This window comes from Maylandia zebra, linkage group LG8 (assembly GCF_041146795.1).
Source record: "Maylandia zebra isolate NMK-2024a linkage group LG8, Mzebra_GT3a, whole genome shotgun sequence".
In the NCBI taxonomy this organism is placed as follows: domain Eukaryota; kingdom Metazoa; phylum Chordata; class Actinopteri; order Cichliformes; family Cichlidae; genus Maylandia; species Maylandia zebra.
Window position 1 is genome coordinate 15,306,218 of NC_135174.1, and position 27,804 is coordinate 15,334,021.

At 43.0% G+C, this 27,804-nt stretch overlaps 2 protein-coding genes across 4 annotated transcripts; one reads left to right on the forward strand and one right to left on the reverse strand.

The window, feature by feature from the left end:
• The first annotated feature begins 56 nt into the window (after nucleotides 1–56).
• On the forward strand, nucleotides 57–4,394 carry mto1 (mitochondrial tRNA translation optimization 1). 3 transcript variants are annotated; one of them, XM_024803536.2, is made up of 13 exons: nucleotides 57–210; nucleotides 958–1,160; nucleotides 1,244–1,443; nucleotides 1,547–1,664; nucleotides 1,772–2,070; nucleotides 2,160–2,272; nucleotides 2,540–2,730; nucleotides 2,873–3,003; nucleotides 3,154–3,358; nucleotides 3,453–3,624; nucleotides 3,713–3,822; nucleotides 3,903–4,060; nucleotides 4,139–4,394. In XM_024803536.2, exons 2-13 carry the CDS (start codon nucleotides 971–973, stop codon nucleotides 4,304–4,306), a joined length of 2,055 nt encoding a protein of 684 aa, XP_024659304.1. In that variant the 5' UTR covers nucleotides 57–210; nucleotides 958–970; the 3' UTR covers nucleotides 4,307–4,394. The 3 variants fall into 3 exon arrangements, with proteins under 3 accessions (XP_024659304.1, XP_076743588.1, XP_024659303.1); XM_076887473.1 differs by having other exon boundaries at nucleotides 59–112; XM_024803535.2 differs by lacking the exon at nucleotides 57–210 and adding an exon at nucleotides 239–760.
• Nucleotides 4,332–9,101, reverse strand: LOC101482126 (tectonic-3). The gene is made up of 14 exons (XM_004574594.4): nucleotides 8,573–9,101; nucleotides 7,972–8,086; nucleotides 7,797–7,894; nucleotides 7,606–7,718; nucleotides 7,417–7,528; nucleotides 6,589–6,701; nucleotides 6,455–6,493; nucleotides 6,207–6,281; nucleotides 5,994–6,113; nucleotides 5,821–5,919; nucleotides 5,633–5,736; nucleotides 5,350–5,497; nucleotides 4,786–4,920; nucleotides 4,332–4,681 (listed from the first exon to the last, which is right to left on the reverse strand). Exons 1-14 carry the CDS (start codon nucleotides 8,886–8,888, stop codon nucleotides 4,436–4,438), a joined length of 1,833 nt encoding a protein of 610 aa, XP_004574651.1. The 5' UTR covers nucleotides 8,889–9,101; the 3' UTR covers nucleotides 4,332–4,435.
• Between the last annotated feature and the right edge of the window lie 18,703 nt (nucleotides 9,102–27,804).

Sequence of the window (27,804 nt, forward strand, 5' to 3'; positions counted from 1 at the left end):
TGAAACATGCTGAGCATCGTTTTTTTCAGTGCGTCTGTAAACCAGTTATTACGGTTGTGAGCTACAGACATCATGGCGGCCTCCATAGGGAGACTTATGTAGCAGGAGTTTGGTAATTTTCCTAAATGATCTTTGCCTTTCTGTTAGTCTCAGTTTCTGCTACAGAGAGTCTGAAATAAAAACAACAATACGCCTTCTCCCAAATAAACCGTAAGTGCATTTCAAACCTGAGGGGAGAGTTTGTTGTGGATCCACACGTGCGCTGAGTAAACGAAGCCGTATTTAAACTGTTTACGTATTTGTACGTTGTGCTCTTACTAACAGAGAGCGAGGATGCGGTTTGATTCACAGCTGTACATGTTCAACATAACAAATTTTTAGAATTAAATTGGATTTAGGGCCAAAATGCTTTGTTGATGCCAGAGGTCAGAGAAAGGCGTACTGTTTCCAGCTGGCAGGAAGGCAACAGTAACTCAAACAACTACTCCTTGCAGTCAAGGTACACAGAAGAGCATCTCTCAGTGTGTATAACGTGGACCCTTAAAGCAGATGGGCTGCAGCAGCACAAAACCACACCTGGTGTTACTTTAGTCAGGAACAGGAAACTGAGGTCAAGTTTGGAATGAACCAGCTGATATTAATCTGCAATAAATGCCAGGATTATTTTCCAGTTACTGACAGATTTCAGCCGTTGTCATCATGGCATCTATGTTTTGATTTCTTTGGATGTGTGGATTGGATGGATTGTTACTGAAATCTGGTGAGATTTTTTTATGTCAAAATCACCTTTAGAAATATATTTACTTAGAAAGTTGGTGACATGTTCATTGCTTATTTTACCCACTGTAAACAACAAAGTTATTTTTCCAAGTTGAGAGTTGAAATAAAGCTGATGGGTCACGAAAGTAATGGAGTATCTAACAGGGATACACCATCATTTAACTTTTACTCTGACAGGTGTGCGTCTCACATGTTGAGAAAGAAGCTTCCCTTCCTGCACAGTCTCCTCTCACCGGTTTCCAGACATGTCGGTCACCTCACCGGACATCAGTATGATGTCATCGTGGTGGGCGGGGGTCACGCAGGGACCGAGGCAGCGGCGGCAGCAGCCAGAGTTGGGGCTGAAACACTCCTCATCACGCAGAAAATTCACACCATCGGTGAGGATAAAGGGACACCTAAACAAAGAAGCTCTTTTTCCTCCAGCAGGGAAAACTAGACTTCTCTGATAATATTCCCACAGGTGCTCTGTCCTGTAACCCCTCCCTGGGAGGAGTAGGGAAGGGCCAGCTCGTGAAGGAGGTTGATGCTCTGGATGGGCTGTGTGGTCGGGCAGGGGACTGGGCTGGGATTCATTTCTCCATCCTGAATCGTAGAAAAGGGCCTGCCGTGTGGGGTCCGAGAGCCCAGCTGGACCGTCAGCGCTACCGAGACTTCATTCAGGTTAAGAAAAAAACCCAAAACTTGAATTACTCGTCCATTAAAGTAAAATATTTGTCTGCGAGTGAATTAAAATGTTTGTTTTCTACATATTTTTTTTCTTCAGTCCGAGCTGCTGTCCACTCCCAGGCTGACCGTGGTGGAGGGCTCAGTGGAGGAGCTGTTGGTAACAGAACCAAACCCGGAGGAGCCCGGGCACCACAGAGTCACTGGGATACGTTTGGGTACACAGCAGATTACCTCTTTTAAGGACAAGGACCTAAATGGCAAACGGTACATATTATACACTGAATTTACTTTCTCATGTTTTTTGCACTTCCTGAACAACCAGCTAATGGCAGCCACGCCATCTCAGCCAGATCAGTGGTTCTTACCACTGGTACGTTCCTGTCTGGCTCCCTCTTTGTGGGTCAAACTACCTCCCCCGGGGGTCGGATTGGAGACGCTCCATCAAGCGCTGGGCTGTCCCATACGCTGAGGGAGAGGCTGGGGCTAAGGACAGGCAGACTGAGGACCGGTACCCCTCCCAGGATTGTGAAGGACTCAGTAGACCTGTCTTTGGCTAAGCTTCACCTCCCTGACAGTCACCCGACTCCTTTCAGCTTCCTCAATACCCACACCCACTGCAAGGTACAGCTGAATGAATGGACTTTTATTCTTTAACTCACTGTCTAGTTTATTGTTCCTCCTGCTTTATTTTGAAACGTAACCCTCTGTAGCCAGAAGAGCAGCTGCCTTGCTACCTCACCTTTACTACACCGGGTGTGGAGAGAGTGGTGAGGGAGAGCCTTCAACTAAACTGTCACATACAGCAAGACACCAAAGGTCCCAGGTACACACACACACACACACACACACACACACACACACACTTTGGACTCAATGGTTTGAAACTCAGAAGGAATCACTTCAGTTATTCCATCATTTTCTGCTCATTAATGCAAAATAAAGCATGTAGATTCGTTTTAACATGAAGGTTTTTGCAAAGAAAATGCCACAAAAACAAAAACATCAGTGTAACTGTGTATCATAAAATTTTTATGCAAAACTGAAACAATCGAGCTGAATTGGAATGACGTGCAGTCTTCGTCTCTAACAGGTACTGCCCCTCCATTGAGTCGAGAGTGCTGCGCTTTCCAGGCCGAAGCCACCAGGTGTGGCTGGAGCCCGAGGGCGTGACCTCTGACCTCCTGTATCCACAGGGTCTGTCCATGACAATGCCCCCTGACATACAGCTACGCCTCATCAGAGAAATCCCTCCCATGCGCAGAGCTGAGATCCACACGCCAGGTAGGTCTTTAGATCCTGTTTGATCTGCCTAGTAACAGTGACAGTTCCCTCAATTCTTCCCTAATTCTAAAAAAAATGGATTGACAGAAGTAAGCTGGTTTCCAGAACTGAAAGTCTAATGTTTGTTTTCTGGGATTTCCAGGTTATGGCGTGCAGTACGACTTTGTGTGTCCCACTCAGCTGAGCCCGGCGCTGCAGGTGAAGAGCACTCAAGGTCTGTTTCTGGCCGGTCAGATCAATGGAACCACGGGGTACGAGGAGGCTGCCGCACAGGTAGGTGCTTCTTTCCTTAAAGACACACACACACACACACACACACACACACACACACACACACACACACACACACACACACACACACACACACACACACAGCTGGAAGCAGCTTAGGAGTAACTGATTTTTCTTCTTCTATCTGAGCAGGGTTTGTGGGCGGGAGCAAACGCTGCCCGCTCGGCGCTCTCCATGCCCACAGTGACGCTGTCTCGAACAGAGAGCTATATTGGAGTTCTCATTGATGACCTGGTGAGTCGAGGCGTGACAGAGCCTTACCGCATGTTCACCAGCCGGGCCGAGTTTCGAACTTCTCTAAGGCCGGACAACGCCGACCTCCGCCTGACCCCGAAGGGTAGGTGTAGCATCTTCAACGTGTCATTGTGCTTGCGTTTGTTTTGTTTTTTCCCCTTCTTTTCCTCCTCTCATTACCTTTTGTTTCCCATCAGGCTTTGAGGAGGTGGGATGTGTGTCTTCTGTGCGCTACCAGGAGTCTTTAAGAGTGAGGAACAGCCTCCAGGATGCACTGACAGCCCTTCAGGCTCTCTTTCTGTCTACATCGAGCTGGAAGAAGAAGCTTCCCAGTGTTCCCATCAGTGAGACCAAGAGCACCTTACTGACGTGAGCGATAGATATCTGCCAAGCTAATAATTAAATTTTTCATGTCACAACAGTTTAAAAATGTTTCCCGTTAATGTTTGTTTTTCAGTGGCTTAGATCTTCTTCAGTACAACGACGTGACCTTTGAAATGTTGGCATCTGCCTTCCCCGAGAGCCTTTCGTCTTTTATGGAATTCGCACAGAGACTTAAGATAGAAGGTAAGAAAAAAATAACCCCGCCTGAAATGTTAATCTACAATAAAACTCTTGCTAAAACGTTTCTCTTGTCTGTCACGCAGCTGTGTACAAGCCTCACTGCGACTTAAACAAGAAAGAGATCGAGAGAATTCAGAGGGAGGAGAACATGTCCCTGCCGCAGGACATTGACTATTTCTCTCTGCCGGTGTCGCTTTCCGACGAAGTTCGAGAGATCCTGGACAGAGTTCGACCGAGCACAGTGAGCCCACTCCTTTCAAAATATTTATTTTAATAAAAGAGAAAAAATATGCCCTGACTCTTCTGCTCTGTCCTCCAGCTGGGAGCTGCTACTCGCTTGGAAGGTATAACTCCCGCTGCAGTCGTCAATCTCCTCAACTATGTGCGCGTCACAGAGAAAAAGAAGGAAACGCACAGAAACCAGCGACAGCAGGAGGCGCAGAGAGATGAGGAGCTGTGTGCAAACAGTGCCTCTTTACCTCAGTGATGCAGTCTAAAAATGACTCAAACTGTCTTGTGAAAATGTATTTATTTCTGAGAAATAATTGAAACAATAAATTAGGTATGTTAGAAAACTTTTCCTCGAGTTCCAGTGCTGCTCCAGTTACCCGTCAAGTTACCTGCAGAGGAATTCTAATCCTGTTAGTGACATGACTGTGAGCAGCATTAAACTCCATGTGACCTTCTCTGTGCTGCTGCTGTTCATAATAATGTGGCCGTCCAGCTCAGCGGAGCCTCTCGTGAAGAAGCCAAAAGGAAACTTCCAGAAAGGCTGAGGCAAACCCCTGGGGGGTTCTGGGTAGACTGTGCTGTCAGCGAACGTAACTCTAGTGGTCAGAGCGAGAGAGGATGACAGAGGACACTGAGGAGGAAAAAGAAAACAAAAAATAAAGACAGGAGGAGAGGAATGTTAAAGGTCAATTTGTCAGAAAAAACAGAGAAAAAAGTGAGATGTAGAGAGCACACCTTGAAATTTTGACACTGGAAAAGGTATCTGGCCCCTAGGATGTAGTTTTGGGGAATGTCGAGGGGACCCAGGCGAGCCCACAGTACTTCGATGGAGAGAGAGTGAGGGAGGACACAGCCTGATTCACACGTTTCCTGAGAAGGAACAACATAAATGTCTCTGTGAAACGTGTCTGTGTACAGATACTCAGGTCAGTTTTATTTATATAGCACCAAATCACAACAACAGCTGCCCCAGGGCACTTTATATTGTAAGGTAAAGACCGTACAATAATACAGAGAAACCCCCAACAATCAGATGATCTTGTATGAGCTAGCACTTTGGCGACAGTGGGAAGGAAAAACTCCCTTTTAACAGGAAGCACTTGCTCATAGGGGGTTTGATTGTTGGGTTACAGTATAAAGCGCCCTGAGGCAGCTGTTGTTGTGATTTGGTGCTATATAAATAAAACTGAATTGAATTGCTGCGACTGGCTGAAGGGAGATACAAAGCACCGACACTAGGTGCTGCTGCAGACACCAGAACAGCTGTAACGGTGTATGGGGGTCAGATTTCGGTTATACCTGCAGGCTGAAGGGACACTCCTGTGTGAGGACTCTCGCCCAGTCTGGCTGGGAGCCCGAGCTCATGGCGATCTCATCAGGAGTAGCAAGTCCCTGCAAAATCCCATAAATCTGCGAGCGCAGCTCTGAGCAGTCGTTGGCTGGAGAGCTTGTAGCACGGAAATAAATTTTTTTTAAAAAGCAGAGGATATTGCTCATTATTTTAGCGACATCTCCACTTGTCCTAATGTAAGCTAACTAGAACCACAGACAACAGAGGCAAAAAGAAATAATGCAGACTCACCTGAATGTGCAGCCAGTGATGATGTTGTGCGTGAAGAGGATGGGCGTTCGCGTGGTTGTATCAGGGGAACAGGTCCCACTTTGTGACACCCCCAGTGAGGTCAGCTGGCTCACTGTTAAGGAGCCAAACTTCCCCGAAGCTTGGCAGATAAATTAAAAGATACAATCTTAAAATTGTAGTTAGGATACAGGCATCGCTTCCTTTAAAAAGCGACCGATGAGAGGAGATCCAACTTTAAGTCCGACTGCAGGGTTCAGTATTGCGGGAGTGGGAATCGGTTTGGTCAGCTAAAAGAGAAAAACGACATTACTTGGCACATTAAACTGTTTAAAATTAGTTTTTTTAATTCTTTTGGCTCTACCTGGAACTCTACGGAGTGCATCTGGAGCAACAGCTGACTCTGATTCACGTCGGCTAGGGTTACATCAACCGTTGCGTTTGCGAGTTCCCCTCTGCCGGTGTAAAATATGACAAACTTCACCTGCAGGAAAGGCAGAAACAGCAGAGTCAACGTCAATGTTTCGTCACACACTTGAGCACTCGTGGTTCACCACACAGTTGTGCACTTGTTCACCTTCTGCACTGCATTAATACAGGAGCTGTTCCGCAGCGTTGGTGAAGGCCAAACTGACAGGTTGGTCACTGGGATCTAAAACAGTCAGGAAAACATTAGCCTGTAAGAATAATCAATAACTGTGAAATATTAGCCCAGCAACAACTATTAAGTCCTATTTTTGCCTTTCCAGTGTAGTACATGTACTATAGACAAAGTATTTTAAGTGGAGTGTCAAAGCGCATTTACAACAGCAATGTACGACTTACCAGAAAATCTGACACTGGTGCCATCTCAGCTTTTGGGATCTGTCACAGAAAAACACGATATTAGTCCATCTGCGGTGAGAGTCTCACAGCTAATCATGCACTTAAAAGGATTTAGTGCAAATGGACTCGCTGACCTTGACGAGATGCAGGTCGGAGAAGTAGGAGTTGGCGCTGAGGCTTGGATCTGTGATGCATGACTGAGGAGTCACCATCCGTGCACAAGACAGAGACACAGACCTCAAGAACTCTACAAGAAGGGGAGGAATTAAGGTGGATAAAATGTGGCGTAGGAAACAGCGTGTTGTTGTAATAATTCTGCATGTGTGTACCAACTTTTGATAAGTAAGACATTGTTTACAGTACAATATGAGCAGAATGTGGTTGTGTGCAAGTCTTTTCCTGACAAAGTCATCACCTGGATGGCAGCACACATCACTCTAACACCTGTAAACACCTGTTTAGTAGTGATGGAGCCTTAAAACATGTGCAAGATTTCCTCTGAGCACCCCCATATGCACACAAATTGGTGTGGTGTCTCTGTACGGACTGTTGTCGTGACAAGAGAGCTGAGTGTGAAATCAGTCTACATTCCTACCGTCACCTATGGCAACAAGCAGAAAGAATGATATTGCGGCGTTTCCTCTGAACAGTGTTTGGGCTCAGCCTGGGACACAATGTGGAGATTGGTCCTTGATCAGGAGGGGCTAAGAGATGAGTCAGTTATAGGATACTTGCTGGCCTCTCCAGTATAAAAGGCTATCATGTATACTGCCACAAACCCACACGTCTGAGTTGGGCTGCTGTGTCTAAGACATCTGTAGAAAATATCCTAAACTAATTCTCCCAAAACTGTCCAAAGTAAATATGAAGAAGCAACTCTAGGTGGCAGGGCTGCACTTAAAATGGTGTAACAGCACTTTGCCACTCAACAGTTCAACATTTAACTTTTTATGTGATCTTACTTGCAGGGTTGCGGTCGATGCAAAAAGCTGACGCTGCCGGTCCTGGAGATGGCTGACGGAGGAGACCCCGCACGGAGGAGTTGGGGAAATATGTCTGGATGACATCATCAACCTACAGAAAAAAAGTTGTGATGATTTCAAATATCTTACTTTTTTTTGTTTTAATTATTTAAGTCTGTGAGCACTTACCATGTAAAAACCTCTGCTGGGGCCTACAGTTGGACTCTTCTGTAGAGAGAAGTGGTACGAGTCCCCTAAAACTGGATGCTGAGGTTGGGCTGGGAAAGACTGGGACGTGTTATCTGTTTGGAGGTTGGAAAACGATAATGATATACGTTGACCTTACCTGTAATTTTTAAAAAAAAAGTTATGCCATTTACCTGAAGGCTGCACACAAAACAGAGAGTCGGTCACTGTGATAAGAGACGAATCCACATTGGCTCTGAACATCAGCCATTTCTCAATGCAAACACCTGATCTGTAAAGTTAAAAATGGTATTTTAAATGCTGAAGCTGTGTACTACACGTGTTATAGAGCTAACGACCAACACTCACATGGCTCTCTGCGGACATCCAGTGAAGACAGCGCTCAAGCTAGGGACCCCACAGTCAGCTGTGTCACAGCAGCAGCCGATGTCACAGAAACCAGGGGTTAAATCACAGAGACACGCTGGAAAACATCAGGAAAAGGGTTGGACATGCTTGGGAGTACTTATGCTAGGTGTGGTATCACCGTCAGATCCACAAAGTCTAGCTTGAGTAATTAGCGGGAAGCCTGATCGAAGCAACAAAAAGACTTAACCGCCCCAACAAACGATGTAGGTCAGGGGTGTCAAACTCAAATTCACAGTGGGCCAAAATTCAAAACTGGAACAAGGTCGCGGGCTAACATTAATATTTATTGGAAAAAAATCTTCCTCCAGATTTAAGAATGAATCTTTTCTTATGGAGTCAAACAAGTTTTGCTGAAAAACTGAATATGGAACAAGCAAAGCTTAATACTAAACAATATATATATTAGCTGTATAATACCAGTAGGCCAGCTCTAATAATAATTTGGTATGGCTTCGCGGGCCAAATGTAATTAGGCTGCGGGCCATATTTGGCCCGCGGGCCAGAGTTTGACACCTATGATGTAGGTGGAGGTGTAATTTACCCTGTGGAGACACCGCACGCTGGACGGTGGTTGCAGTTGGACTCTCGGCGGCCGCAGTGGGCGCTTCGGTCGCGGACAGCGTCGTGTTCATCGTGGAGTTCACGGTGGCAAGCGTAGGGACCTCCGTGGTGTTGACACCAGTGGAGTTCACGGCCTCCGTACCGCTCGGTTCAGGGGTGGCAGAGCTGATCGGTTCCCCATTAGCGGGGGTGGCACTGATGGAGGAACTCCCCACTGGGTCTGTAGCTCCGTGTGCCAGACGTCCACATATGACCGTCAATATAAGGGGTAAAAAACACCACTGGATGGAAGTCATTTCCTCTAAAGAGCCATGAAAAACGAGCGGGAATATGGACACTTTACCCGAAGAGTTTCTCCGCTGTCTCGCGTCACAGTAAAATTAAATTAAAGGTCAAATAAATTTTGTCTTTATGACTTAAACACGTTGGAAAACGTAGCAAGAAGGCTACAAGCTAAAAAATCAACACACAATCGGAGTGCGAGCGTCTTGTAACTAAGGAAGTTCTCATTGAGACTTCCGTTTCTAAGAGAAAATTACCGTAAAGCACGTAAAAGAGAAGACGCAGTCATTTCAGGTTAATGAATTCACCACAATCAGTAAACGAGCAAGGTTAACATAGTTAACTAAAATCAAACTAAAAACTATAACTAAATCTGAAAAAAGAATCATTTTTGATTGAGATATTATTTAAAACTAGACTTAGAATATTTGTTAATAACTGTTTTTAATAATGTAACCAACACAGAATACATGCATAATAGTCTAATGACTGACACATGTAGCATGAAGAGACATTGGGGTGTATGTTTATCTGAGCAAAGTTTTTATGTTATAATAGCTGGTTTGGAGTTCTTCAATCTCACCTCTTTCTCAAATACCTCCCATTAAAGAAACTAAAACGAACCCTGGATCTATATCGGACAACCATCCATCTAAAAGTAGCGAAGTAAGGTCCGAAAATCTTTTGAAAAGTAAAAGGCCACAGGGAAAGCTAAAGGCTAGGCCTGAAACTCTGATTGTGGGTGACTCTGCCGTAAAAGATGTACAAAGGATGTGCGGTAAGAACACTAAAGTCCTCTGCTTTCCTAACGATATGGTCAACAACCTGAAGGAGAGAATTCTTCAAATTGCAGATGAATATCCAACTGTGACAAACATTGTTCTGCATACAGGGTCAAACGATGTGTCCAAACAACAGTCGGAGGTTCTGAAACTGGACTTTACTGGATTATTAAATACTGTAAACTCTCTGAATGCAGCTGTATTCATCAGTGGACCTGTACCACCCGTCAGAGGAGGAGACGAGAGATTCAGCAGGTTGTTTACACTGAATAAATGGCTCATATCAGCATGTACTGACCACTCAGTGCATTTTATCAACAACTTTAATATTTTTTGGGAACGCAGGCATCTGTTTAAAGCAAATTGATTTAATTTTAACAAGTCAGGGGTGAAACTGTTCACCTTCAACTTGTTTTATTCCACACGTCATCCATCTGTGCTTGGTGCCAAGGCTGAGATAAATGAGGAGTTATCTCATAAAGAGGAACAAACAGTACTCCAAGAACAGACAAAGCCCAGCAGAAACCTTGAGGAGGAGCTCCATTTGCCCCCACCTGGGAAGAGCCTCAGAAAGGAGAGACATCTGAGGCAAGAAGAGGGGTCCCTATTTGCCTCCAACTCTCTCAACAACACCAACAACCAGGACCAGGGACCCAAGGTCCCCCAAACCCCTGACAGGCCATCACCCCCATCACCTTCCTCCCCCTCCCTTTCTCCCCCCTCCCCACACCTGAAATTCACTGAGGAGATGATGGAGCGGGTCAATGCTGGGCTCAGATCTACCCCCCGGCCCAATCCCTTTTTGTCCCCCATAAACCCCCCACCAGAGCAGCCAAAGGTTCGCCATCGAGCCCCACCCTCAACAGAGCAATCGAAGTCACATTGCCCAGCCTCGCCCCCCTTAGTTCCTCCTTACCACCTTCATGCTCTGTCTCCGCAGTCTGATGTGTGATGTGTGGAGGGTCCGGGCTGCGAGGATTATGGCAGTGGTGACTTTTCCCAGGAGAAGCTGGGACCCTGTTTACTAGAAGGTTTTAAAATTTCTGTACTTTTAGGTGACAGGAGACATGTGGCCTGGTCAAAACACAGAGAGCTGCACTCTAAAAGATCTTTAAATATAGTAAACATACCTTGTGTGCCACAGACTGCTCCCAAACACGAGGGGACAAGTAATGCCTCTAAAACACTTAAGTTGGCTTTATTAAATGTTAGATCCTTAGCTGGGAAAACATTTTTAATTAATGATTTAATCACTGAGCACAGCCTTGATTTTATGTTTTTAACTGAAACTTGGTTGGACCAAAGTAACAGTGGAGCTGTTCTCATCGAGACGACCCCTCCTAACTACAGTTTATCAGTGAGGCCAGGGTGAGCATGAGAGGAGGAGGGGTTGCTGTCTTATTTAATGAATCATTTCAATGTAAGCAGCTATCTCCTGGAAGTTTTCAGTCTTTTTGAATATGTGGCTTTACAGCTGAAGGGCCCATCCAAAGTTGTGTTTCTTAATGTTTACAGGCCTCCCAAATACTGCACAGACTTTTTTAATGACCTCAGTGAACTGCTGTCTGTGATCTGTGTTGATTTTGACTGTGTAATTATTGTTGGGGATTTTAACATCCATGTGGACAACCCTCAGGACAAAGGGACTAAAGACCTGAGTAACACTCTGGGCAACTTTGGGCTGACTCAGCATGTAACAGAGGCCACACATAATAGAGGACACACTCTTGACCTACTGCTCTCCAAGAGCCTGAGCATTTCAAACATTACTGTGTCTGATGTGGGCCTGTCTGATCATTACTGTGTTTTCTTTGAAAGTAAAATCTCAGCCCACACAAATATATCAACAGCAGTGATCACAAAACGGTGTATAACTGAAGACAGTAGTGAGATCTTTAACCAGGTCTTCCCATTAACACCTGAGCTGTCCAGAGGGTCAGTCAATGAGCTCGTCAATAGCTTCAATGCAAAAATGTTAAATGTAATGGACACTATTGCTCCCATTAAGGTGAAGGTTATCTCTGGAAGGAAAAAGTCTCCATGGAGAAACTCCACACTAGTGAAAAATGAAAAAAGAGAGTGTAGGAAAGCTGAGCGCAGATGGAGAAAAACAAACCTCCAGGTTCATTATGACATCTATAAAGAGAAACTTCACAATTATAATTTACAACTGAGGAGTGCAAGGAGGTCCTACTTCTCTGACATCATCACTAAAAACACCCATACTGCTCGGGTCTTATTTTCTACAGTTGACAGGCTAACAAACCCTCCTGTGTCAGTGGCAGCTGAACTTCATTCAACCATTGGCCTGCAATGACTTTGCCAAATTCTTCACAGACAAAATCCAAAAGATTAGACAAGCAATTGGTACATCAACAGCAGATCCAGGATATGTACTGTGTCCACCAAAAAACTGTTTAAACACCATGAAACAGTTTCACCCTATTAACAGCAAAGACCTGGAGGACATCTTAGGTCAACTGAACACCTCCTCCTGCTGTTTAGATGTCCTGCCAACAAGTTTTTTCAAAAAGGTCTCAAAGACTTTAGAGTCAGACCTGTTACAGATCGTCAACTTTTCTTTAATGTCAGGTGTGTTTCCGGAACCACTAAAAACTGCTGTAATTAAACCTATACTGAAAAAGGACAATCTTGACAGGACACAAATGAACAACTACAGGCCGATCTCAAATCTCCCATTTTTAAGTAAGATCATTGAAAAACCAGTTTCTCAACAGCTCAATTACTTATTAAAACAGAATAACTTCTATGATGCCTTCCAGTCAGGTTTTAGACAGAACCACAGCACTGAAACTGCTCTGACCAAAGTGTTTAATGACATATGTCTGAATACAGACAGTGGAAAAATGTCAGTCTTAGTTTTACTGGATCTCAGTGCAGCATTTGACACAGTTGACCACAACATATTACTCAAACGACTGGAGAACTGGGCAGGTCTTTCAGGAACTGTACTAAACTGGTTCAAAACATACTTAGAAAACAGGAAATACTTTGTATCAATAGGTAACTTCACATCTGAGCAGACAAGTATCACATGTGGAGTTCCCCAAGGTTCCATCTTGGGACCCCTTCTGTTTAACATTTACATGCTCCCATTGGCACAGATTATAAAGAACAACAAAATAAACTACCACAGCTATGCAGATGACACACAAATATATATCACAATGTCACCAGGAGACCGAGGCCCTGTACAGGCTCTTGGTAAATGCATTGAGGAAATTAATGACTGGCTGTGCCACAATTTTCTCCAGCTAAACAAAAACAAAACTGAGGTAATAGTCTTTGGCGCCAAAAAAAACGATTACAGGTCACCAGAGAACTTCAATCTATACATCTAAAAACCACAAACCAAGCGAGAAATTTGGGTGTAGTGATGGATGCAGACCTAAACTTAGAAAAACACATTAAGACAATAACAAAATCAGCTTACTATCACCTCAAGAATATATCAAGGATAAAAGATCTGATGTCTCAACAGGACCTGGAAAAACTAGTCCATGCATTCATTTTTAGTAGGCTTGATTACTGTAACAGCATCTTTACAGGTCTACCTAAAAATCAGTCAGACAGCTCATTCAGAACTCTGCTGCTCGAGTCCTCACTAAGACCAAAAAAGTGGACCACATCAGTCCAGCTCTGAGGTCTTTACACTGGCTGCCTGTCCGTCAGAGGATAGACTTTAAAGTTCTGATGCTGGTCTATAAAGCTCTGAATGGTTTAGGACCAAAATACATCAATGACCTCCTGACCCAGTATGAACCTTCCAGATCCCTCAGGTCATCTGGATCTGGTCTTTTATCAGTTCCCAGAGTCAGAACCAGACACGGAGAAGCTGCATTCAGCTTTTATGCTCCTTATATCTGGAACAAACTCCCAGAAAGCCTCAGATCAGCTGAAACACTCAGTTTATTTAAATCCAGGTTGAAGACTCACCTGTTCTCAGCTGCATTTGAATAAAGCACCAAATCCACACTTTTAAGCTTAAATTTCAAAACTAACATTTTAACTACTGATTTTATCTATTTCTGATTTTATCTGTTTTGATTTTATATACTGTTTTGTTTGTTTGTTTGTTAATTAGTTAGTTTGTTTGTTTGCTTGTTTTAATCAATTTTAAATCATGCTTTTTATTTGTTTTTGTTTCTAATGTCTCTGTAAAGCACTTTGAATCACCTTGTTGTTGAATTGTGCTATACAAATAAACTTGCCTTGCCTTGCCTTACTGAAACTAAGATAACCACATGGGATAACCACATCTACTCAGGGCCTTCTTGATGTGAAGGTCTTCTGCTTCCCTGGCCGCTGTGGCCTTTTCAAAACTGATCCGTATGCGTAGGTTTACGGTACATATTAACTTTTAAATGTCCCCCATTACTGATGGAAATCTCTGTCTAAGAATGCTAGCCTTCTTGAGTGACTAAATGTTTCTCCTGCTGAAAACGCTATATCCAGATGAACAGAATAAATTTTTGGGGATTAATTTTGATACCACTTTATTATTGCAGCTGGAGATGATTTTAGTTTTAAACCTGCAAAAAATATGAGGTGAGACCACACATAGTCTTCAGATTGTATTTCAGCTAAATAAAGAAACAAAACTATGTGACTGTCAGTATGTCAGAATGGATGGTAAATGTATGAGTGTGTGCATATGAAACGAAAGCTCTGTCAGCCACTGGAAAAGACGGTGTTGGAGGATTTGATATACTGCTCTTGTCCCTCCAAGCCAAGCCGAGCCTGCACAGGTGTAGTGAAATGTGAGCCAGGTCAGCTCCACCCACCAGTTTCACTTAAAGAAATAAAATGGCAAAAGCTAATTACACAAACAGAAGAGAACCAACAGGACAACCTCATGGGTCACACATAAGTTGTTGTTTTCCCCTCTCAATGTTAATTCAATCTTTTGCAGTGTAAACTCTGCATTGGATCACTAAAAGCAAGAACTGCTTCAGAATTCACATCTTCCTGTGTTTCATATGAGAAAAACTCAGTGTTCCTTCATCATCAACTTAAGACATCTGTGTGGTTATGCACTTTTTCCACTGCATGACCACACAAAGATAGCTGTTTTGTCAGCTTGGTGCATGCCACATCTTCTTGTATAAAACCCATAAACACCAAGCTTCCAATAAACTATCCCTTAATGGATTAGTCTACAACAGAGACCATTCTTGTATTTATGTGCTAGTAGATTCATGCTCTTGAGATGTTTTGCTGCCAGTGATACTGGTGCATTGCACAAACCGGATGGAATAATGACGGAGGATGATCGTCAAACTCTTCAACTTTACCTCAAATCAACAGCCATAAAGGTAAATCTTGGATATAGTTGGTTGTTCCAACAGGTCAATGATGCCAAACAAGTCAAAAGTGGTTTTAGCAATGGATTAAGCTTCTGGAATGGCCGGCCCAAAGCCCCAACTTCAACCCTGTTTAAAATTTGTGGACTGCACTTAGAAAACTTAGAAGTCCGTGCCAGGAGGGCCACAGATCTAAATAAACTATTGATTCTGCCAAGAAAAGCGGTCAAATATTCAGCCTGATTTATACCAGATGCCAGCTGTTAGCTACAAACAGTGTCTGGTCAAGGTGTAACTTGATAAAGGACATTAACCAAATATATACTGTGTAAGTATATATTTGAGCCTGTATGTACAATTCTGACCGTTGTATTAAAGAAAATCCAAAATAAATTCAAACATGTGCCATCAATTCTACTTTTTTAAAGTCATTGATGCATGCTGTGCAATCAGTTCAAAGAAATCATTAAAAGCCCACAATTACCATGAAAACAACCCTGGCGATGTCATGTGTAATAAATTATTGTTTGTGCACATGATAAATAATTACCACATACAAGATAATAAGTTGTTCAAGGACACATTTGTGTGTACAAGATAAAAAATAATCAGCTTATGATACATTAGCCTTGCTCAGATAAGGCAAGGCAAGGCAAGGCAAGTTTATTTGTATAGCACAATTCAACAACAAGGTGATTCAAAGTGCTTTACAGAGACATTAGAAACAAGAACAAATAAAAAGCATGATTTAAAATTGATTAAAACAAGCAAATAAACTAACTAACTAATTAACAAACAAACAAACAAACAAAACAGTATATAAGCTCAGATAATTAAAACTATGGAATAAAATGTAAACGTTTAACTCCATGTTGGACTTTGCTCACTGCAAAATAGAGTAGAACAAAATGACACATCTGCACTGCTGTCTTCTACTACTTTAGGTATTGAATAGTAATATTTTGAAAACTCGACTATGCTCTGAACTCCTTCTTTACTCAGTCGTCTCTTGCTGTGCTGTCATTTTTCTCTGAGACATCAAGAACACAAAGAACTTTTTGTTAATAATGCATCTCCTTGTGAATCACCATGTGTTTTGCTACTATTCATTTATGCAGGGAGTCCTTTTTCAGTCAAAATGCCCCCCATCTGCCAGCAAGTGGACTGAATGAAGTGGATTACAGTGGAATGAAGCTTTTATAGAAAGATACAAAATTAAAATCACTTCTTTTAGTAATTAGTTTGATTTTAGGCAGGTCAACTGAAAACTACCATGAAAATCTCAGCAGAAAATGAGCAATCACTTAGCCTTGACTTATTATTGCCTGTCAGTGAAGTGTACCGTACGCAGTGAGGTGTACCCTGTTTTAATCTTTAATGGTTTCAGGCTGTTGATTTATTAATGAAATCTCATTTGACTGCTGTTTCATTTCCAGAAATACATACCTGCCCTGATGGAGCTGCACAGCAGACAGCCAAGAGAAGCAAACACGAGCGATTCCCCAGATGTGAATGTGGGGAGTTGCACAGATTTAACACAGCTGTTGTTCTACTTACTCAGCCTACATCTGGACCTAACACGGTGAGGGACGAGAAAAACATTTTGACCTTTATCTGCAGAACTGCATGTTGGAATGCTTAAAGCATGTAAGTTACAGGCTGTATGTGGGATATTTTTATGAAATAATTTCCTAAAGCTGAAAATCACAAAAGGATATCCCTTAGAAATGGAATAGAAATATCAGTAAACACATCCCAACATGTTTTCCAGGCAGAACAGGAATAAATGCTTCAGATAAGGTGCTAAAAGCATGCTCCATGGTCACAGCACTGAGTTCATCCCAGCTGTAAAGTCTTTGTATAAAACCTGTTTGTGCTTGGCTCTATTTTTCATGTTAAGTCAAAATATTTAGTACGATTGACAGAAGAAATTCTTAAAACTAGAAACAAGTTCTCTTTATTTTTCTTGACTAGAGCATCCACTGTCTCCAGAAGCCAGAAACACAACCAAATTTAGTGTGCTGCATCTGTCAGATCTAAGTCAGCTTATTAAGACTTGCTGCTGTTAATAATTTAGGCAGAATCTGGGCTACTGAGCAGTCAAAGGACAAAACCTGCTCACCTTACCTGGTAAAAGAATTTAACTGACCAGACAGTTATCAAGGCAAGGGGACATTCAGCCTCCCAACTAAAAAAGAAAGAGCAATAACAACAACATTGTCAGGGGGCCGGGGCTGTGACCCAGCATTTTGAGTTATTTTGCATTTTTTGATTACTTATGAGATAATGTTAAGTTCTAGGGTTATTATTAGCTTGTCTTAGTTTAGGTTTAGTCTAGTTCATGTTATCATCCACTTCTCCTTGTATATGTGTCTTTTTCTGTTTGTCATGTGTTATAACTTGCACATCACCTTTCTCAGTTTATATATACACTAACTTATTGGAAGTTACATGTCAATTTTTTAATGCGCAGGTACAATACACAATCTGCACTTTTCTAATTATTCTAAATATTCTTAACTATTTAAACATCTTTCAGTATCCTGCTCTGTTTGCACACTACAACCTGGGTTTGCCTCTTATATGCACTCTATTTTTAATAACTGTACAGTACTCTGCTTTGGTAACTATTGTCCATGATATAAATATGTAAAAATTGTGTTTCTGTTCTGTGTCCTGTTCTGTTTGTATATGTGTGTTTTTGCTGCTGATACAACCAAATTTCCCCTTGTGGGACAATGAAAGGATTATTCTATTCTACCTATTCTATTCTTCTATCTCCTTGTCTGTGTACTTTCCCCACGTCTTTCTCCTCGGTGTTGCTCTATCACTCTCGCTCGTTCTCTCTGTCTCTTGTTTCAAGCTTGCGTGTCCCAGTTCATGTCTGTACATGTTTCCTGTTTTATTTTGAAAGTCTTGTTTTCTTGTTATGTCATCTCTGTTTCCCAGGTGTTTCCACTTTCCTCATTATCCTTCAGTGTATTTACGTTCTGTTTCCCTCTGTTTAGTGTTGGGTTGTCTGCTTATCTCGTATCATGTCACTGCAAGTCTCCATGTCACAGTTTTCATGTTTAGTTTTAGTTTAGCCCAGTTTAAGTTTTTAGTTTCCTTTTTTCCGCAACTCGCCTTGTCTTGTTTTTGCTTCGGATGCCAGCCTCAATAAATGGCTCGCTTTCTGTTAAGATTGAGTTTTGTTCTCCCGTGTCTGCTTTTGGGTCCACAGCTCAAACACTCCGGCTGCTCCGCCACAACAAACATGCATGCAGCTTAATCTAGACTAGGGATGTTAAGACCAGTGAAGCTACATGGTTACAAAGTTCACTGCACTGACTCTCCTCTGATTACAACAAATAAAGTGTTTGTTAATTTATTGTGAACTCAATAATAGCACATAAACAGGAACTTTCCTGTGACTTAATTTGTTATCTATTATTTAATTACTTTGGCGTAGTATGAATGGCACTGAGGGTTAAATGTTTTTAGCATCAGGAAAAGGTGTAAAACTTATGAAAAGTTAGTTAAAAGTTCCAAAATCTCTTAACTCCTTCACATTTTCTAAAGCTGCCCAGTGGGGCTGAATTAGAGTCTTGGTTGGACCGATTCTGGCCGCCGGGCCTTATGTTTGACACCTCTGTTAGAACCAGAGCAGACACTTCTGGTTATTACACAGAATCCAGGGTTAATGCACTTCAGCATTGGCTTCTTTTTTAAGACATGGAAACGATATCCTTCTTTTGTGGTGGGTACTACTGATTATAATTAATGGCCACCACTTATAGCAGTTTGTTAAATAATATAATTTTGTTATATTGTGCAGATTGAAAGATCAGGAAACTGAAAATCTTATTTGAAAATGGACATTTTGATATAGAAATTGCACACTGTGAGAACAAGAATGAGCACATAACATTTCTTAATCATAAACATGGTTATTTCCTGTTTTGTTTTTTTTATCCTTGCATCAAAACTTCAAACAATGAATAATAATAATAAAATTATTTTATACTACTACCACTACACTGCTAATGAGCATTTCTGCTCTTATCAGTATGTTTCTGCCTAAAGACAAATTTATGTGCACACTAGAGGCGGGCAAAGATCGTTGTACTGTGTCCAACGGAGGATTCAGATCCACCTCAGACATAACTGGTTGTGGTAAAGCAGAAAAGCTGTATTCAAGTCAGGAACGGTACTATTAATGAAGATATGACAGTGTTCCATCAATTTACGGTTTGTGGGATTATAATATTATTTTATGCCATGTTATACCCCTAATTAAAGATTGTGAATTATTATGATGTTTTAGTTTGCATTATTCTCCTGAATTAGAAGAAGGTGATAACTATTGCATTTGTTAAACTGATTTGCATTACATTAGACTGCTGATTTATTGTGAATGAATGATATTGTTTTATGATGCATTATACTGCTGAGTTATAAGAAATACTGTTCACAGAAAGTCATCGCCTTATTTGTCTGATTAGAAGGGAACAGAATATACTGGAGAGGTTTTCTGCTCCATCTCAGCAGGAGCAGATAAACAGGGAGCCAAGGTCGTAGCTTAGGCGCCGTGTGAGAGAAAGCATGTGAATGTTTAGGCTTTTATGATTAGGTGGGGGCCACTAGAGGCTATAAGAGTTTGATCAATGCTCCACCATTTTGAGATCTGATGCTGTCTGCGTACGGTGTCCATCTCCCACGCGTGTGATCATTAAAATCATCGTTTGACTCAACCCAGTGTTGGGGCTCGGCCAGGAGCTGACCTCTGAGAAGAGCCGAACAGCAGAGCCGCAGAAGGCCGTGGAGCAAAGCAAGGAAACACATGATTTTTGTGAAAAGGGGGGCAAATGTTAGAATTAAAAATGCCTAATTTGTTTTTGATGTCTTTTGTTAAAATGAGTGGTTTTAATAATTTTCAGACACACCTTGCAAATGTTATTATAATGAGTTGGCACTTGGTCTTTTGAAGGTCATAAGCTTCCTTCGGCGTGATGATATATTGCAGGTATTGACTTTGAGTGCAGAGGGCTAAATGCAAACACGCTTACACACACATAGGATATGATTAGAATAAGTCCCTGGGACATTCTGAATATTCCAAACCAATTCTGAATCGCCAGAAGATCAGTAGATGACAACATTAGATTATTAGAGCTAGGAAGAGAGGTGTTTTGGTTTTCTGTCTCTTACAGAGAAAGGAACAGACACCAGACGAGGTCACAGATATACGGGGATCCTTCGCAGCAGAGACAGACACGGTGACTGCCGAGACACCAACTGGGTCCAAGTGTCATGGCGTTTGGGCTCCGATTAGTCACCTCAAAGGATGGATCCCATAAACACAGCAATAACCATGAAGGGGTTGGCGGAAATCCAGGAACACCAGACCAGCGAGGCTCTTGGTCAAAAGGGGGACGTGTTCCTGATCTTTTTCTGGAGGATACACAGGATACACAGGACCCGAGGATACACAGATCTTTGTTTGAAATCGGGGCAGAATAATCCCCTGATCTGTGCCATGACTGAAGGGTTGTCTAACCCCTGAGGTTGAAGAAAGAAGAGCAGAGGTTCACCCAACTGGAAGACACTGGTAGCTGCAGCAATAAAGTAAAGGCTAAAAGCTCCTCGGACAGAGGTTCTAGTCTGAGTACGTCTGAAGGGTATAAGGTAGCACCAAAATGAAGCTGTGGGAGAACTGAGGAGTGTCATCTGTACCGGCTACTGTTGTAATAATAGTTTTTCTTGCATCTGAACTGCGCAAACACAGAGGTCATCTCACATATGGTTCACCCAACAGGGGGACAAAGGGCCTCAGGGGTAAGAAGAAATGAACCCGATAACACTGGATTACAGGGTGTAGGTGAGCTCTTTATTCTAAAGAGCTCAACAGGGGGAGTGTGGGATTATAATATTATTTTATGCCATGTTATGCCCCTAATTAAAGATTGTGAATTATTATGTAGTTTTAGTTTGCATTATTCTCCTGAATTAGAAGAAGGTGATAACTATTGCATTTGTTAAACTGATTTGCATTACATTAGACTGCTGATTTATTGTGAATGAATGATATTGTTTTATGATGCATTATACTGCTGAGTTATAAGAAATACTGTTCACAGAAAGTCATCGCCTTATTTGTCTGATTAGAAGGGAACAGAATATACTGGAGAGGTTTTCTGCCCCATCTCAGCAGGAGCAGATAAACAGGGAGCCAAGGTCGTAGCTTAGGCGCCGTGCGAGAGAAAGCATGTGAATGTTTAGGCTTTTATGATAAGGTGGGGGCCACTAGAGGCTATAAGAGTTTGATCAATGCTCCACCATTTTGAGATCTTATGCTGGGACGATCTGATTTCCTCGTGTCAGCGTTGTTCCCACATCATCATAATTAATGTTGTTCCAGGTTCAACATTACAAGTGACCAATCACCTTCTTGTGACGTCATTCCATTGCGACTTCGAAATACCCGCCTTCGAGTATTTTGAAATACAAGTGAAAAAGCGAGAAACCGCCGCCTGTCCGCCGAATTTGAAGTCAATATAGGATACTTTCCTTTAATAAACGGTAAGCATTAAACATATGTTCCTCACTTGGCTTGCTGTTTGTTTGCTAGCGATAAGCTACTTGACGACAGCATTAGCTAACCAGTGTTCTCTAGACCAGCGTTCCCCAACTTTTTGGGTGTTTCGTGGCCCGGGGGTTGGGTCAGGCAAAATTGCAGTAGCTTCCCTGATCATTTTACAAACGTAAGTGAAGAGAATCTGGACTAAAAGGCCTAGACTTATGGTTTTGTGCCGAATCTATGAATCAAACTATCACCTGGAAACATAATTAACTGGTCCATAGCTGTGAAACTGGACATGAGTTCTTGATTCTATGGAGATTAACAGTAATCCAGAAATTTACAAATTTGTCCTGGTACATCGCGTAAATGTTGTCCCTGGGACATTGTGTAGATGTTGTCCCTGGGACATCGCGTAAATGTTGTCCCTGGGACATCGTGTAAATGTTGTCCCTGGGACATCGTGTAGATGTTGTCCCTGGGACATCGCGTAAATGTTGTCCCTGGGACATCATGTAGAAGTTGCCCTGGGACATCGCGTAAATGTTGTCCCTGGGACATCATGTAGAAGTTGTCCCTGGGACATCATGTTAAAGTTGCCAGAGACATACCATATGAAAGTTTAGCTTCTTCTAGCCCCTGTTTGTTATATATATATATATATATATATATATATATATATATATATATATTAGGGGTGCAACGATACACAAAATTCACGGTTCGGTTTGGTTCGATACTTTGGTGTCACGGTTCGATATTTTTTCGATACAAAAAAAATGTTCATGCCTTTTTAATTTGTCATTTATTAAAATTATATATATATATTTTAACTCAAAAGTACAGTTTTTAAATTTAACCCTAACCCTTGTGCGCGTTTTTTATTTTGACAGCGAATGCGCACCTGCGGACCACTTATGTGCAGCCCTGGTTATTTAGCTCGTCATATTGCAGCCACAGAAATTATTTTGTCCATGAAACCATAAAGCTGCACTTTCTTTTTGCCTTATAGTCTGATTTGTCATAACTTCTCCGTTTTGTGGTAAGCTTTTCTTTGGCTGTCACTTCTTCACCCTGACCTGTCTTATTTGGCTCAGCAGAACTAAAATATAAATCTGTCTGTGAAGGTTCTCAGTCATCCAGGTCATCGTAGTCAAATATAAATCCTGCTGCTTTTACACACGCACTCACATAAGCTCAGCGATTCTCTGCGCGATCAACCTCTCACATGTTTAAGCTTGCTGCGGGAGATTTCACTTGTCATGTTTGCATAGTAAGCTAACGATTAATAAGACTATGTCAGAGGAATTGGTGCGCAAATTATCATCACTCACAGATCAGTGCTGTCGCTCTCTATACACAGTTCGCACGATTGCAAAGTGAAAGCAAAAAAACAAGCGCAAATTCAAACGCGATTTCAATATGTCACATATTGACAGTGGCTCACCGATGCCAATGACATAATTACCCAGCTACATTTCTGAAAGAATGCAAAAGCATTGACATATATTTTTCCTTCCTACAATAGCCCGACGAGCAGGGAAGAGATAGATTTTGGTAGCCCGACTGAAAAAATCGCTAGCCCCAGGATGTCAGGCTAGCGATATTGCAAGCCCTGTATCTGATTGAGGAATCATGCATCTTTGGAAAAGAGAGTTTATTACAGAGAAATGGCTCTTTCCAAAATAAAAGCTATACTATCCGCTTCTTCTGGGCTATATTCTCAGCAGCATAAGGAGAATCATGTGCTAACAGCTGTCTAAATGACTCGGCTAAAGTTAGTAGCATGCTTGTTGTTTTTGTCTTTGCACTAGGATGATGTCGGCGTAAATGTGCAGTCATATTCGTTGTGTTCCCACTAGTGCTTTCAGGTTGATCTCGTTGAAATGACCTTAACGCCACAACACGGCAAATCTCCGTTAACGAGCTACCGCCGATCGCTCCGTGCATGGGGCTAGACGGCCAACACGTTAACGAGCTAACTGCGCTAACACACTAGTTCCCACCAATGTAATTGAGCATTGCATGGCACATCCAACATACTGTTTTACTTTAGTCCATGACTCGCTTACCTTCAGGGTCATACGTCACATGAAAACCAAAATAATTCCAAACGCCAGATCTGAATGAGGGTGGGGGAGGTGCCCTGCGCTCTTCCTTCTGACTATGCTGTCTGTGTTGAGCGCTCAGTGGATCTGCGCTCGACAGTGCAGCCTAGGCGGAGTAGTCGAACGCAGATTCACTGAGCGCTCAACAAAGACAGCATCGTCAGAAGGAAAGTTGATAAAATAAATTACAAATGTTGTATTGTTCGATACATATGCGTACCGAACCGAAAGCACTGTATCGAACGGTTCAATATCGATACGAATATCGTTGCACCCCTAATATATATATATATATATATATATATATATATATATAGCGATAGGAGAAGGATCGTTGAGTGCGAGAGGAACTGACCTGAAATATAGGATCATGGCCAAGCTTGAAACCTGTATCCCCCGTAGTCGGTGACCAAGATTACGTGAAGTACCCTCAGAAGGTCTGCTAGATGATGTTAATGCAGCACTACGGACGATACCTACAACCACGATTACCGACACTAACAAGCTGATCTACAATACGGCAGCAGTGATCAGTGACATGCTTGGCCACAAGTTGAACAGCCACAAGGGGCAGTACCCTCCATGGAGAAGGAGGCTAGAGGGCAAGATCAAAGTAGCACGGAGGGAGGTTAGCCAACTAACGGAGTTGCAGAAAGGTGCGACAAAGAAGGTGCATAAGAAATACAGCAAGCTGTCCATACCTGAGGCCTTGGAAACTGCCAAGCAAAGACTCATAGCCTTGGCCAGCCGCTTGAGGAGGTACACCAGAGAGATAGAAGGCAGGAGAATAAACCAGCTGTTCTCCACAGAACCAGCAAAGGTGTACTCTCAGTGGCAAGGGAACAATAAGAGAACAGCACCACCAAGGCTGGAGACGGAGCAATACTGGAAGAGCATATGGGAGAAGGACGCAACCCATAACAGCAATGCTCAGTGGCTAGTGGATCTGAGGGCAGACCACAGCGACCTCCCTGAACAGGGTCCAGTAACCATCACAGTGGCAGATATCCAAGAAAGGGTCTCCAGTATGAAGAGTTGGACAGCACCAGGGCCCGACATGGTTCACGCCTACTGGCTAAAGAAGCTGACTGCACTCCACGAGCGTCTGGCAGCACAAATGAACCAGCTGCTAGTTAACGAGAGACACCCGGAATGGCTAACCGAAGGTCGGACGGTCCTGATCCCCAAGGACCCCAAGAAGGGACCGGTCCCCTCCAACTACCGACCAATAACCTGCCTCAGTACTACATGGAAGCTCCTGTCAGGCATCATATCGGCTAAGATGAACAGGCACATGGGTCAATACATGAGCGGGACACAGAAAGGGATTGGCAAGAATACCAGAGGTGCAAAACACCAGCTACTGGTAGACAGAACAGTCAGCCGAGACTGCAAGACCAGACTGACCAACCTGTGCACTGCCTGGATTGATTACAAGAAGGCCTATGACTCAATGCCCCACAGCTGGATACTGGAATGCCTAGAATTGTACAAGATCAATGGGACCCTAAGAGCCTTCATCAGGAACTCAATGGGGATGTGGCGTACAACACTAGAGGCCAACTCCAAGCCCATAGCACAAGTCACCATCAAGTGCGGGATCTACCAAGGAGATGCTCTGTCCCCACTGCTGTTCTGCATAGGCCTGAACCCCCTCAGTGAGATCATTAACAAGACTGGCTACGGATACCGACTACGGAACGAAGCAGTTGTCAGCCACCTCCTGTACATGGATGACATCAAGCTGTATGCCAAGAGTGAACGAGACATTGATTCACTGATCCACACTACCAGGCTATACAGCAATGACATTGGAATGTCATTCGGACTGGAGAAGTGTAGTCGGATGGTAACAAAGAGAGGGAAGGTAGTCAGAACTGAGGGGATTGAACTACCAGAAGGCAACATTGCAGACATAGAGGACAGTTACAAGTACCTGGGGATCCCGCAGGCGAATGGGAACCATGAAGAGGCCGCTAGAAAAGCTGCAACCACCAAGTACCTGCAGAGGGTCAGGCAAGTCCTGAGGAGTCAGCTGAATGGTAAGAACAAGATCCGGGCTATCAACACGTACGCCCTGCCCGTGATCAGGTACCCTGCTGGGATAATAGGCTGGCCAAAGGAGGAGATAGAAGCCACTGACATAAAGACAAGAAAGCTCCTTACCATGCATGGAGGGTTTCACCCCAAGTCCAGCACCCTGAGGCTGTACGCTAAGCGGAAGGAAGGGGGCCGGGGACTGGTGAGTGTCAGCACCACAGTCCAGGATGAGACAAGGAACATCCAAGAATACATTGGGAAGATGGCCCCAACTGACCGAGTGCTCAGTGAATACCTCAGGCAGCAGAAACCCAAGAAAGAGGAGGGAGACGAGGAACCATCATGGAAGGACAGGCCCCTGCACGGTATGTACCACCGGCAGATAGAGGAGGTGGCTGATATCCAGAAATCCTACCAGTGTCTGGACAAAGCTGGACTGAAAGACAGCACAGAGGCACTAATCATGGCAGCACAAGAACAAGCTCTGAGCACAAGATCCATAGAGGCTGGGGTCTATCACACCAGGCAAGACCCCAGGTGCAGGCTGTGTAAAGATGCCCCAGAGACAATCCAGCACATAACAGCAGGTTGCAAGATGCTAGCAGGCAAGGCATACATGGAACGCCATAACCAAGTGGCCGGCATAGTGTACAGGAACATCTGTGCCGAGTATAATCTGGAAGTCCCGAGGTCAAAATGGGAGATGCCCTCAAGGGTGGTGGAGAATGACCGAGCTAAGATCCTGTGGGACTTCCAGATACAGACGGACAAAATGGTGGTGGCTAACCAACCGGACATAGTGGTGGTAGACAAACAGAAGAAGACGGCCGTAGTGATCGATGTAGCGGTTCCGAATGACAGCAATATCAGGAAGAAGGAACACGAGAAGCTGGAGAAATACCAAGGGCTTGGAGAAGAGCTCGAGAGGATGTGGAGGGTGAAGGCAACGGTGGTCCCCGTGGTAATCGGAGCACTAGGTGCGGTGACTCCCAAGCTAGGCGAGTGGCTCCAGCAGATCCCGGGAATAACATCGGAGATCTCTGTCCAGAAGAGCGCAGTCCTGGGAACAGCTAAGATACTGCGCAGGACCCTCAAGCTCCCAGGCCTCTGGTAGAGGACCCGAGCTTGAAGGATAAACCGCCCGCAGGGGCGTGCTGGGTGTTTTTATTTATATATATATATATATATATATATATATATATATATATATATATAAAATATTATATTTAATATTTACATTGTATTGCAAAAAAACCCAAAACAAGTTAAGATGAATTAATGAATATTGACTAATTAAACCTTCGTTATTTTTCCACCAGAAATGGACGATATAATTAGAAGAAGTGTTCTGAATGACGAAAAAAAAAGAACTGGAAAAGATACACAACTTTGTGTGCATGTGTCACAATGCCAGGAGGACCCATTCAGTGTTGTGTTAGAAAAATTGAACTCATTAACCCTTCATGGACATTATAAATGTTTAAATGTTGCCTCAGGTAAAGACAGGAAAAGAGACTATTACAAATTCAACTGCATCAGAGCTGGGAAAAAAAGTCGAAACAGCTACAGAGCAGTGGGCTGTAAGGCCTATGTTTCATTTAAAGTACTCAAATGTTGGAAAGACCACACAGTCATCGTGCAGCGTACATATGATAAGCATGATGGGCATGATCCTTCGGACCCAAAAGACGCACATTTCAACAATATTTCCAGTGATTTGAGGAGGAAGATTGAGGAACTGCTTTCCCTTGGAACTAAGCCAGCCATCATACTAACCGAATGTCATAAATGGGCCAAAGAACATGGACACAGAGATCTTCACAACAGAGAGCATTTTGTCACACCATGTGACATTGACAGTGTTAAAACCTGCATGATGAGGAAGAAGCACTTTAACTGTGGAGACAGTCAAAGTGTACATACCTTACTTAATGGAAAACATCAAGAACATGTTCTCTTCTATCAACCATACACATCTGACCAAGAACTAATGATTGTTTTGCAGACACCTGTGATGAAATCAAACATGGAGAACTATGCAAAACAGTTAGTATTTGTTGACACCACGCACTGCGTTAACCATTATTCATTTCCCTTATTCACACTTGTTGTAAGAG